This window comes from Panicum virgatum, chromosome 1N, assembly GCF_016808335.1.
Source record: "Panicum virgatum strain AP13 chromosome 1N, P.virgatum_v5, whole genome shotgun sequence".
Classification (NCBI taxonomy): domain Eukaryota; kingdom Viridiplantae; phylum Streptophyta; class Magnoliopsida; order Poales; family Poaceae; genus Panicum; species Panicum virgatum.
Window position 1 is genome coordinate 3,697,875 of NC_053145.1, and position 13,592 is coordinate 3,711,466.

Below are 13,592 nucleotides of genomic sequence, written 5' to 3' on the forward strand. Positions count from 1 at the left end.
TATATATATATATATATATATATATATTCTATTTTTGACAATACAATATCTCCTAGAATATATATATGGAGACTCAATTATGTATCGTTGGATAAATGAAAAAAGTATACTATGTTTCCTCCTTTTCTCCTATCCTTTTAAATTTTGTGGCCCTTGGACGAGAAGATGTTCGCACATACGTCGACAACAAAGGAGAGCCGTAAAACAAGCCTAGTACGACCCCTACAAAACAGACAAAACCTCTCAAAATAGCTGGCCACAAATGCAACACACGTCTGTTAGACAGTAGGTTCTAGCTGTTCTGCACACAGCAGCTTGATGATGAGCCTATCTGAATCCCTTTGCAGACCATGTACTATGATTGGCTGATACATCCTGACCATTCAGGATTTGTAAAACTACTGCATGTTGCTGTGTTGGAATTTTGGTGGCAGCCGCTAAAGAGATATTTCTCTTCTGCCACATAAATATCTCAAAAGGTAAACAAAGGCCTTATAGATTATTACTGAAGGCTAATGTACATGTACGTGCAGGTAGATCAAGTTATATTTGCAAATCGAGTATGTTCAAATTTTTAATATACAAAACATATCCTATTGATTTTTAATGAGTTTGGCTCTTGTTATTATGCATGTGCTATCAGTTATCAATTATAATAGTTGAGGAACTGTGTATATGCTGATTCCACAGTATCGAGTGACTCGATCTCTCTGAGAATTTCTAAAAATGAGCCACCAACCACAAAGGGACACTTTTGATGTCAAAATAAAATATCTCGCAACAAAGATCCTGCAGCTGGACTGGCCCTACCAGGGACAAATGAAAAAAAAACACTCATCCTAAACAATGAGCCAGGACTAATTTGGTTGGTTGGAAATGCCTCAATTGGCCCCTCTCCTCTATCATTAGTGATTGAACCTCGGGGACACAACGTATGGGGCATCACAACCACACATCCTACTTCGCAAATATGAGGCAAAAGTCCAAAAAGTAAGAAGCGAGGTGCTACGCGCATATGGAGAAAACTCTGCTCACGGCGCCGCTCTCGCTGACAGAAATAGAACCGGAACTCCTGACTTTCACTGACAAATTCAAGGGCACTAGAAGATGCAACTCGTGGCCCATTCGCAATCGAATGTTGTGACGCAAACTTTCGATACGCAAAGCTTATCTTAGTTAAGAGGGGCCCAAACATTCAGCACAACCCCCAAATTCTTCCATGAAATGGAAAATGAATAGAGATGTTAATTAATGATCCTTAGGCGCACCTCCTTTTAATTTAAAGTTTTGTACTAATTTTCCAAACTAGATATTATTTTGAAGAAATAGTACAAAATTTTGAACTAAAAAGATCTAGAGGTGCACCTAAAAATCACCGGTAAAGAGGTGCGAGAGGTAAGAGGCTTGTGTGTGCGTAGCACTGTTGCTCTTTGTACTGGACCAATCGCCGTCATCCATGCACACATACAAGCTTCCAAGATCCTGCGGGCCCCGCGCTTAGCCTCCCGTGAAAAGGTTGCCCGGCCGATAAAGAGCGCGCCACGTAGGCCCGAGAATCCGGCGCGGCCAATGGGAGCACGCCATGTCAGCGGATAAGAGAAAATCATGGGGTCTTTTCCGTTGGGGTGGATGGGATCGGAAATCAGAAGCTTAAAAGCGCCCTAGCTCGGCTGTTTCCTAAAATGCCCCTCCGATTTGCTTTTGGTGGTTACAACTTACAACTCACAAGGCAAATGCTCATGATTTATTAGGTAGGAATATAAACAAATGTTTTGGCACCACAAGCTCAGAATCATTTGGTTCAGCCCAAAATATCCATACATCTGAATTGATGTGTGATGGCAACAAATTTAGCGTTATTTTCATCTCGATTTATCAGCTATTTAATACAATCTTCAAAACGTGCGGTTAGATAAACACTTTCTCGATGTCAATAAAATTTACCATTATTTAATAACTTTTTGATGATGTAAAAGTTTTTTTTCACAAATATATAAACATGCACATAACTGTGTGTACTCCTGTCTTCCTCGATGGACCACTAATCTTGAAACCACTACCCCTGACAATAGGGACAAATGTTATTTAAAAATATTGTGCATTTCTTGATAAATGGAAATAGGCTCTAGAACCCTTCCTATAAGAATCTATAAGCGTAATATACAACCAGAATCTTGAATCTCATTTCCTGGACCTACATTTACCGTGTGTTTGGATGGGGGACCTAGTGGGTTGGGTTGGTTCCATCCCTCGTTTTAGGGATGGCTCCAACCCCTCTCATGCTTGGTTAGCAGGATGGGTTCGTTCCAATTTTTTGTTTGGTTGAAGGGATTGAAAAGTATGGAACGGATGGCAACTTAACACCATTAGATAGAGTCCCAGTCGGGACCCACATGTCATCCACTAACCCCTCTCATCTTTATCTTCCTCACTCGGCACCTCGCCCGCAACGCCCACGCCTCCGCTCCTGGCCGGCGTCGCCCCCTCCTCCGACGCCTCCAGGCCGCCGCCGCGCGCCCGTCGTCCCCTCCTCCGCCTCCAGGCCGGCGCCAATCGCCCGCCGCCCCTCCTCCGCCTCCTGGCCACCCCCCCTCCGCCTCCTGGCCGCCAGCCGCTAGGCCTCCCCCCAGCCACCGCCGGCTCGCGTCGTCCTGCCGCCGCCGGCTCGCCTCGTCCCGCCGCCGCCGGCCGCCTCGCCCCCCTCCCCCCGGCAGCGCCTCCTCACCCCGTCGCCGGACCTCGCCACCGCCGCTGGATCCGCGCCCGAGCTCGCCGCTGCCGTTGGATCCGTGCACAGCCGAGCTCGGGGCCGCCGGATCCACGCGCGGCGCCGGCCCGGCCTTAGTTCCTCCACCGCCACGGCCTCAGATCCTCTGCTGGGGCCGGCGCCGCTCGCTGTGGGCTCCTCCGCTCCCTCGCCGCCTTAGGTCGTCGCCGGGGCGCCGCGTTGGGGGCCGAGCTCGGGCGCTCCTTGATGAGCTCGAGGACGTGTGGAGAAGAGGACATGATGGCGAGAAACGCCGAGAAATGGGGGTCGGCTCCGTCCGCCCGATTTTGGCGGATGGAGCCAACCCGCATCTAGTGCGAATATTCCCTTGCGGGTCGGCTCCATCCCCTGCCGCTCCCCAACCAAACACCCTAAAAAGGGGTTCGACCCATCCGGGTTGAACTCCTCCCACCATCCAAATAGACGGTTAGCAAATGGCTGCACTTGCGGTTGGATCCCAGGTTGTTCTTTGTCCTCTAACCGGAAGCGAGAAAAAAAGGGGAAGAACAATTCATACTCAGTGCTGAATCTATTGATACAATCGACTTGAAACATGTATATATATATACTTCATACAAAACGACAACCAACTAGTTTAAACAAATGCTATTGCAATATAATTATACTAGTCCACTAGAGAAAGATCATCAGAACAAATATTAAATTATACTTTTGCAAAAATGTATTAAAATATACGATTATTACTATGGGATGCCGAATTAACAAACTAGTATATTTAACATCTGCACATACACAGACATGGAGGTAGCATGCATCAGGACAAGGGTGAAACTTGACATATCTACAAAAAATAATATGGGAGGAAACCTTCAAAGCTTTGCTTTTCATACGGCACAAGAAGCATGGCGACAAAATCTATTAGTCCAAAAGAGGATGCCATTAAGTAATGCTTACTCCCATGTTTCATTGGCCAGTGCCATCTCCAGAAGAAATATTATTGATCTGTCACATGGTTACCAATAGACAATCAATACAAAACAAAAGACAAAATAAGCTTGAGAAAAGCTTGACAATAAATAATTTCCTTTTAGTTTTTTGGTTCCAAGCGAGAATCGTGACATGAAGCAATTGAGAATTCACCACAATTGGAGAAGTTCGATTTTTTTTCGTCGCCATGCTTAGAATTTTGACCACCTGTGATTTAACATGCTGTTTGAAATATCTGTTCAATCAAAGTTGTAGAAATTACAGAAATCACACATGATGATTCTAGCTAGTACCAGCTGATTCCTTGCAGGCACACATATGAGATTAAAACTTCATAGGCTTAACAAAATCTGAAACAAAATGCCTTCAGTTAGTTATCCTGTGAGTTTCTTCTGAAAAAGAAAGGTGATGATGGTACCAAATTTGAGAACCCCACAATCTAGGGCAAATTGGTCTCATTTTAACCATTGCAAATCCTAGATGACCCAAGCAAATCCCAGCCATGCACAACCTTTTTTTTTTTGAAATAAAAAGCCATGCACAACCTAGAGCCTAGGAATAAAGAGCACAAATGACTTGGAGGGGGGGGGGGGGCTGCACAAAACTCTGCGTGGGCCCAGCAAATGCCAGGGGTCCCACAGGCAGGAGGAGAGAAAGGGACCTGATGAGAGGGTGCTTGTCTCTTCCTGTAGCCTCCTACCCAAGCCTAGGGCTGGATATCGAGCCAGCTCGGCTCGTTAGTGGCTCGGCTCGTTATAGCTCGGCTCGTTATGGCTCGACTCGTTATAGCTCGTTATACAAACGAGCCAGAAAGCTAGCTCGGCTCGGCTCGTTAGTGGCTCGAGCTAGCTCGTTTGGCTCGCGAGCCAGAGTATAAAAATATTTACATAGGGATGATAACCGTAAATCTATAAAAAAAACACATCACATGCATATTTAAAGTGAAATAAATAAAATAATGTGAATTTTATAATAAAAAATATAAGTATGTTATCATCCATGACCATGATCAACAATTATTCGTTGATCGTTTCAACTAATTCATACAATATTTGTTATTTATCTTGGCTTGTTATGGCTCGCGAGCAGCTCGCGAGCCAGCTCGAGCTGGCTCATTATAAAACGAGCTGGCTTGTTATAAAACGAGCTGGCTCATTATAAAACGAGTCGAGCTCGAGCCGAGCTACTAACGAGCGAGTCGAGCGAGCTAGCGAGTTTCGAGTTTTTCGCCCAGCCTTACCCAAGCCCTCTAAAACCCCACCCTGTACCCCCTTCTCTAGAACCCTTTCTTCCTCCTCCCCCCAGCAGCTGCAATTCCCCACACCCCCTCTTTCTCTCTCTCTCTTTACAATCTCTCTCTCCTTCCAAGGATCCAAGAAGTACTGTTGCAGCTTCTTTCTTCATCCATCCCCAATCCCAACACAGCTTCTCTGCTCAGCTAAGGGAATTCCCCTGCTCCTGCTCTTGTGTTCTTGCTGGGCCTCTGCTCTGCTTCTTCCCCACTTCTTGCCACAGAGGAGTCCAGCCGTTGCAAAGACAGAATCTTTTCACTTCATCCTCCCAAAGTGTTGTTGGTGTCCCAGGTGGAGGCAAAGTGTGTGGATTTTTTTATTAGCTTTTGCTCTTGATTAGGTTTAGACATTTCTTGCTCCTGTGTTCTTGGATTGATGTTTGTGGAATTAATCCAAGAATAGCTGGAGCTGTTAATTTCACCTTCCCTGAAGACGAGGGCGAAGTGATCGTATTGAGCAGCTGTAGTAGTTGTTGCTGAGGCGTTGCAATGTCGTCTTCCTGCATACCAACCGGCCTGCGGCTGGACCTGGACATGGTGAAGGCGGCGACGTCGCCTGTAGCGCACTCGTCGCCGCTGCGCCCGGTGCACTCGTCGCCGTCGTCGACGCTGTCGGAGGCGTCGAACGCGTCGTCGTCGGCGACGTCGGTGTCGCTGAAGCGGGCGCGCGCGCCGCGGAAGCGGCCGAACCAGGCGTACAACGAGGCCGCCGCGCTGCTCGCCTCCATCCACCCCTCCGTCTTCCCCGTCAAGAAGAGCCCCAAGACGGCGACGCGCCCGCCGGCGCGGCAGCTCTCCGGCCTTGCCGCGGCGTTCGACCCATCCTCCGACCTTCTCCCGCCGCTCCCCGTCCTCGCGGACTCCGCATTCCTGCTCCGGGACATGCCCGCGCCGTCGCCGCAGCCGCAAAGCCCGTCTGGCCCCAAGAACTGCTCGTCGCCGGCCCCGGTGAGCAGCGTGTTCCGGGACTTCCGCGACCCGGCGCCGTCACCGGCGAGCCCCGACACCGTCGACGTCGACGAGCTCGGCGAAATCGACTTCGATGACGACGGCTTCGACGCCGAGTCAATTCTCGACGTCGACGAGGCCACCGCCGGCGCGGCCGAGGGCCTCGACGGCATCATGGGCAGCCTCACCGTGGAGAGCAACACGTCCACCACGTCCGATGACTCCATCCTGTCAAGCTCCGGCATACACCCCTACCTCAGGAGCCTCATGGTGGTCGGCCTCGTCGGCAGGTTCGAGCTCGGCCTCGGGTTCCGGCACGGCGCTCGGCCCAACCTCAACCGCGCACTGAAGCGGCGGGACGACGACGGCGCCTGGTGGATGTGGCCGGCCGTGCCGGTGAAGGACTTAACGGTGGCACCACCGACACCGCCAGCAGCGGCAGCGTCGGACACTGCAATGGCAGCGCAGGTGCAGGCGGCGCCAGAGAAGAAGAAAAGCAAGAAGAAGAAGGTGGTGAAGATGGAGAAGGTTATGGCCAAGGGGAAGGAGGAGCTGCCCAGCGCGAAATGCAAGGAGGAAGCTGACGGCTCGGTCGAGGCTGCTAATGGCGATGGCGACGCTGACAGCACGCCGACGAAGGCGCCAACTACCGGGTTGGGGCTGAAGCTGGACGCCGACGAGGTGCTCAAGGCGTGGTCCGACAAAGGGTCGATGTTCACCGAGGGCGGCGGGCCGGAGTCGCCGACGTCGGCCGCCGACGTGCGAGTGAGTAATTGACTACCATCTGCATACGTCTTTAGTGTTCTTCAGACTTCAGTGTTGCTGCTTTCCCTGAGGAAAAAAAAAGGGGAAGGTTCTTGCAGAGAAGGAAAGTGGAGCATAATTTTGATGCTTTTATAAGTTAGTGAATCTTGACCATTTGGGATTAGATCAAATAGTAAGATTTTGGCACTTTATAGCTGAATTTTACATCTTTATTACATTCATATGCAGATTAATTGGAAATTTTCTAAAACTTTGAATATGTTTCGTTGATAGAAAGAATTATATCAATTTTATCAGAAAGAATTCGTTTCAGATTTCCATAAGAAATAAGGGAATTGTCAATTGGACATTTGCTTCCTTCAAACATAAAAATGGACACTCACAAGTCACAAGTAAAATTAGACTAGGTACTGTTTTATCCAAATGGATGGTCCCTCGCACAAAGTACTGTGTAGTACTGCACTGCTACATATCTGTGAGTACACATCTTTCCAGAGTATCAGTGGTACTGCAGTAACTCATGTACACAGTATGAGTTTTAAAATCTTAGGTTTTAGTAAGAACTGTTCTCAGATCTCATGAGGCATTTAAAATCTGTTAAACTTATGTGTAAATTCAATTCAGCCATTTTATTCGGCTATGGTTGGTTAAACTCAATTATCCAACAGTGGACCACAGACAATAGAGCCTGGAGATCTTAGGCCAAAGATTTTTTTTCGAAAGACCTTATGCCAAGGATTACATGTATGTCTTCTTGCAAAGGGTCATTTGGGCTCATTTTGATGTCCTTTGGTCCTATGATAGACCAATTGCAACAAACTGCAGCCCCAATTCTATTGGATTTTCTGCAATTTGCACAGGCAACCGCCAATATTTGCAGCTGTCAGAAATGACAAGAATCATAATTATAGATACGTTCAGCATTTTGTGATATGGACATATTATGACATGTATCTCTCCTCGAGAGACTTTTCAGAGAATGTAAACCTGCTCTTACAGTTTTACTGACGAAGATCTACCCTTGGTGCAGGCAAAACTTGCAGACATTGATCTGTTCCCAGAGAATGGAGCTGGTGGCGGCATCAGGGAAGCCAGTGTGTTGAGGTACAAGGAGAAGAGGCGCACTCGGCTGTTCTCGAAGAAGATCCGGTACCAAGTGCGGAAGGTGAACGCCGACTGCCGGCCTCGGATGAAGGCAAGCACTAGAACTGATTAGAAAGCATATCAGATCTGTTCGTAAGGCAAAAACTCACTGTTCAATCACACCAAAATTACCATGTGTTTAGCCTGCAGATGCAGTTAACCATAGCAAAGTGTCTGAAGTACTGACTTGTTTGTTTCCTGTTCTGATTCTTGCAGGGAAGGTTTGTTAGGAGCCCATCTCTTCTTCAGCAAGCCCTGGAGGAAGAGAGCTAGACAGTGATACTTGCTAGCCTTTTTTATCAGCATCTTTTTGTCCCTTTTAGTTTATCATTAGCTAAGAGATGTGAGTGAGGATTTTCCCCAGGGCTTTTTTTCGGAGTTTTGCTCTGGAGAGGATAGGATGCCTTTAGAGTGGATTGTCATGGTATGGCGGTGAAATAGTTTGTCTCAGGTTTACAATGTGAGGTAAAGGAAGGAAATAAAGTGATGTTAGAATATAGAGTCATATAGCAAGCAGCACAAATGATGGGTTTCTATTTACTTCTACTGCTCCAAAATTACTGACTGAATGCAACTCCAAACAGCACGGATGATTTAATGCCATTTCACAAATCACATCTGCTATGCAAGCATTGTGCTTGTCACCGTTTTAAGAGGGAAATTACCTGCAGGCATGCAACTACATGAAACATTTACTGCAGTCACTAGGAAAATAGCAAACGAAAAAAAAGAAGCACTGTAGATCTCACTTCACTACCACCTAAAAAAACCTCTGCAATTTCACAACATCAGATGTTGATTACAAAACAGTAAACAACGCAGCACGTGTTTGAAGCAATCACAGATACTTGATCCTAAGAGCATCTCCGGTAGATTGTTTATCTCTCATACCCTATATATTTTCTCTCTCCATCACCACACTTTTTACGTTTTTTGTAGCAAGTGATATAGCAGATTACTCAAAGATAGGGTGGGGGGGAGGAATCCCCCTATACTTGAGAGGGAGGGAGGTGTTTTTTTGGTGATTGCAAAAAAAAAAGGTATTGGCGATAGGATCGGTAGTCTGCTGGAGCACCTTCCATATTACCAAAAAGACAAGTTTTTGGTATTGGGGAGAGAGATAGGTAATCTGCTGGAGATGCTCTAACATATATTGCAGAATCCGATGGGAAGCTAGCTGCTAATGTTGAGGCGGTGGATAAGCGCTAATGTTGAGGCGGTGGATGAGCGTTCCACCGGATGCTCAGCTGGGTAGCTACAACAGAACAGTCCGGTTTCCAAGCGGACCTTGCAACTGCCCCTGGCCAGTGGATCAAGGTGGACAGCTTGGGTGGCCGCTAGCCGAGGTGCAGGTGGTGTTCAAGCAGATTCCATCTACTTCATGCATAGGGTTTTCAACAATTCTTCAAAAGAGTTCTTCGGTGTGTCTATGGATCCTCTTGCTGACTCCGGCGTGTACTACATGAGAGATGGGACAATCACGGCATTACTGCCGGAAGCCGTGATGTCAAAGCTGCGGAGCAAACCACAATTTCCGACTTGGTTCTTCCCTGCTGATGTAAAAGGTTGTTGGTTATGAAATATCAGTATGCTTGCTGATGAGTATCTTCTTTCTTATTATTGCTACCCATCAATTTATAAAGTGATCAGTAGAACCAAGCTCTGCAAAAGGTCGAGTCACTCTTTGCTTGTTGACTCTTTATTTGCAAGCTTTGAAAAATCGGTTGCCTTTTGAGTTCAGTATTTGGTTTTAGGATCTCACTAGTGCGGTTTAGCTTTGTTTGATTCTGTGCTTGTTCAATTGTCAGGCTAGTGCGAAGGAGTCTCTGGGATGGGATCGTCTTTCCAGGAAAAAGTCAATCAGATCAATTACTGTACAAAATGATATGACTATAGTCATTCGATCTTAAATTATTTCTAAATCACCCAGCAATATCGACAACATAAAAAAAACAAGCTCAAACAACCAGCAACTGCTAACAGCTACAACATTCTTATAAAAACAACAGCTACAACATTTATCTCATATTCTGATACATCATGTCATGAGCTAAAAGTACACAATTTGTCAGCACCGTTTCGTAGAACAATACTTCGGATGCCCATATTTTCAAACGATCCTATGAAACACGTCCTGAAGATGTCCAAATTTTAACGCAGTGTAGTATATTTCGCCTGTTCTCATAACAAATGGGCCTCTATATAAGATTTAGGCAATGATAAAAATATCATCATACTAGAACCATGAAGCTTAATAGCACTGGTAAAATATGTAAAATGTCAGGAAGGTTGTACATAGTGACTCTGGTATACAGACACACAGTGCCTGAGAGTGCACATGCAACTGTGAGTTCAGGCCAGAATTCCTTCTACAACAACAATGATATCTCTTGACTTTCCTAGAGTAATATGACCTTTAGAAACAGTGCCTATTGCAGACAGACGAACAAAACTTGATACCTCTAGGGGCCATATACCTCAGACAACCTTTGGAGATGAAACCAGCCTTTGGTTCTCCTCATCCAACTCAGTCGTGTCATCTTCTCTACCTTGCTTAGCTGCCGCCTCTCGCTGTGCTGGAGAATTCCCTTTTGTTGTAACTGACTGCTGATAGAGCACTCCACCAGCAAGAGTGAAGAGCAAGCAAACCAAACCAAACGTGCTTGCATGCTTGTCCCAGATCATCACATTGATCGCAACCGTAAGGAACTTGTTGACCACCCCTGTCACTGTGAACGCCGTGGCAGATATCGCCTTCCTTGCAGCGAAACCAAAGAAGCTGATGAGCAGACCAAACACACAGGACAATGAAACAGCCACAAAGGCATCAAGCTCAAACCAGCTCTGCCCTCTTGATTCAATGGCTCTGAATACCGACAAGTGCTCCCCTGTCAAAAGCCCAAACACCGGTGCCATTAGCAGCGAAAGCAGATTGTTGTAGAGCACAAAGCCCCAGGTATTCAGCCCCAAGTTGGTTACCATGTGCTTGATGTACACCATCTCAGTAGTTATGGTGATCAGATAAGCGAGTGCCCACGAATATGCAGTGAGGGTGAACGCCGAATCTGTCATCACGTAGCCAACTGCGCCTCCCAGAATAATGATCAGGGACATGAATGTGAGCTTGGAAGGACATGGCTGCTTCCGGAAAGTGGTGTCGGCAATAGCCACCAGAAGCGGTGTCAGGGATCTGAATACTATGAAGGTGTCGACATTGGCATGCTTCAGGAGGTGGGTGTTGGTGAATATGGCAAGGTAGAAGACAACAGCAGCCGGTGCAAACTTCTTGGCAGTCTGGAAGTTGAAGGGATCATGGTAGAGGAGGCCAAGCTTTCCGAGTACCCAGACTCCAACCACTGATGTCAGGTATTGCAGGGCTGTCAGGAGGCCAGGGTAGCTGAACTTGGTGATGGCATACTTGTTGATGATGGCCAGCAAGCTAGAGCACAGTGCGTAGCCAATCACTAGGCTGCTCGTTGCGTACCCTTGCTTCGCCATGGATCGGGATTTGTTGACCTGAAAATTCACGGGGAAAATGAGAAGTGGAATACCAGGAAGTATCAGAAGGTGATTACTGACACTAGATTCATCCAGGAACTAGATGGCATCAACCAGTCTGCTCCTGGATACCTGGACTAATGAGATACCAGACTATCTAGTAGGGCCATGAACTGGCATTGCGAGTAAGCTTACATCTAATGATGCACTACAGTGATGAACGGACGAAGAGAATTGCGAAGTTAATTTGCATCGATGCAAATAAGCCAAAATCCCACCCAAACGCTTTGATTATTTCTCGATTATCTAGGAAGCCGTTTTGCCGAGAATCAGCGAAACAATGATCCTATTTGTTTCCGCTAGACCTCGCTTTTCTGAGAAGCAAGATTCTAAGATAAGCCAGCTGTCTGGATAAGTTGGGTGTTTGACAATCCTGATTATTTTGAGTCGATTTGTCTGAGTTGAGTGGTAAAATGTCTAATGTGCCCCTGAGCCTGATGATATCTCAATTTTTCTCTTAATACGAGCATAAGTCAATAATTCTTATGTTTTTTTTAGTATCTTGACTACATAATTATATTACAATTAGATCAAATATAGGTATACCAACAATAATCTGAAATATACAGGGGCTATTATTTCTATGCAGCATCTATGCGCCAAAATATACAATTTACTCTATCTGAAATTCTATCAATAATCTGTGGCTAGGATAATTCGGTTCTTCTATCAATAGGGGGAAAAACTCTAAACCAAGCCAACAAACAGTTTACTCTGGCTTCCTCCATTCGCCATGTGTCAAATTTGATTATAATTAACAAGTTCGAGCTAGCGGTGCCAACCATCCCACAAAGACATTCCCAGCTCTGAACGACTGAATTGTATAAAAAAAGTAGCTTTACTATCTATCTTACCTCTTGGATCATCATATGATGACCATGCCTGAACAAAAAAGCTTAATCTCCGTTTTGGCAAATATGCATGCTAGTTCTCTACCACAGATTATTCATCCAGTGCATAGCAGGAGAGGGAGGGAACTTACTCCGGTCCGGGGGGAGGACGGTGTCAGCGGCGTTGCTCCGGTCGTGGGGGAGGGCAGGGCCGGCGGGGGGCGTGAATCAGGGGCAGGGCCCGGCGCTGCTCAGATCGGGGACGGCAGGGGCTGCTCCGGTCGGGGGAACCTGGGGCGGCGGCGCAGGTCTGCTCGGGGAAGAGGCAGGAGCGCCGGCGGCGCGATTCGGGGCGGCGGCGCCTGCAGGGTCAGGGAGGGGGGGGGGGGGTCGTGCAGTGGGGGCGCCGAGCAGGAGGGGCGCAGGGAGCGGCGGGAGAGGGGCGTCGGGGGAGCGAGAGGGAGGGCATCCGAGGAAAAGAACTTCGCTTGGAGGGATCCCCGGCTTGACTCTTGAGGTGGCCGCGCGGATCCGCTGCCAGAGCCGCCGTGCCTGAAGGAGGATGCCGGATCGCGAGGGGACAAGGCAGGCAGAGAGGGGTAGCGAAGTGGAGGGGTCGTGGATGGGCTGAGCTGGTGGGCCTCGATCTGCCCACTACACCAGGAAGTGCGTTGACTTGTTCGGTTTTCCAACAGCCTTCAAATTTCAATGTTCTCGAAGCTGGAAGTTCGATGGAGCTGGTGCCGTTTCTGTTGTGTCTCCACACAGCATTGGAAACGCGTCACTCCAAATTTCACGGTTTGAGCTGTGCATATGTATATAAAAAAGCTACACCCTCCGTTTGAAGTATATGGAGTAGTCCATTCTAGCTTCGTTATGAGTCAAATATTTCTATCGTTGATTATCAATTCATATACAATACGTACAAATATTTCAAAATTGATGGTTAAAGATAAAAAAAGTTATATTTAGGGAAAAACTAGAATACTACTTGCTCCGTCCTAAAAAACAAGTATAGGATCCGTACCGGTCAAACTAGTTCAAACTTAACCACAGTAAATAGCATTGGCCCTTATGTCTTCAAAGAAATTATTTAAAAATATATTTTATAACTAATCTAATGGTACTTAATTTTGTATTCATGAATGTTATTTTGTCTATGGGAGTCTGCCTCTCCAAATTCAGAATGGAGATCTCCACTTTTGTAATGAGGAATTTCCTCTGAAAAATGTATTCCACTTTCTTGATATTGTTGTGCTTGTATAGTTGTATCGCGTGGAAACGAAGAGATTTTAGCAGCAGATCACCTCACAATATCACCCGGAAAATTAAAGCCATTGAA

General features: G+C 46.8%; 2 protein-coding genes across 4 annotated transcripts; one reads left to right on the plus strand and one right to left on the minus strand.

Annotated features, from left to right (window-relative positions):
- Nucleotides 1-4,973: 4,973 nt before the first annotated feature.
- Nucleotides 4,974-8,378, plus strand: LOC120654644 (protein CHLOROPLAST IMPORT APPARATUS 2-like). Of its 3 annotated transcripts, none has more exons than XM_039932231.1 (3): nt 4,974-6,719; nt 7,750-7,960; nt 8,079-8,378. In XM_039932231.1, exons 1-2 carry the CDS (start codon nt 5,496-5,498, stop codon nt 7,933-7,935), a joined length of 1,410 nt encoding a protein of 469 aa, XP_039788165.1. In that variant the 5' UTR covers nt 4,974-5,495; the 3' UTR covers nt 7,936-7,960; nt 8,079-8,378. The 3 variants fall into 3 exon arrangements, with proteins under 3 accessions (XP_039788165.1, XP_039788166.1, XP_039788164.1); XM_039932232.1 differs by having other exon boundaries at nt 7,750-7,955; XM_039932230.1 differs by having other exon boundaries at nt 7,750-7,914.
- A 1,701-nt stretch (nt 8,379-10,079) lies between these two features.
- On the minus strand, nt 10,080-12,861 carry LOC120654645 (GDP-fucose transporter 1-like). Its single transcript, XM_039932233.1, has 2 exons — nt 12,403-12,861; nt 10,080-11,378 (listed from the first exon to the last, which is right to left on the minus strand). The coding sequence occupies exon 2, from the start codon at nt 11,358-11,360 to the stop codon at nt 10,341-10,343; it is 1,020 nt and encodes a 339-aa protein (XP_039788167.1). The 5' UTR covers nt 11,361-11,378; nt 12,403-12,861; the 3' UTR covers nt 10,080-10,340.
- Between the last annotated feature and the right edge of the window lie 731 nt (nt 12,862-13,592).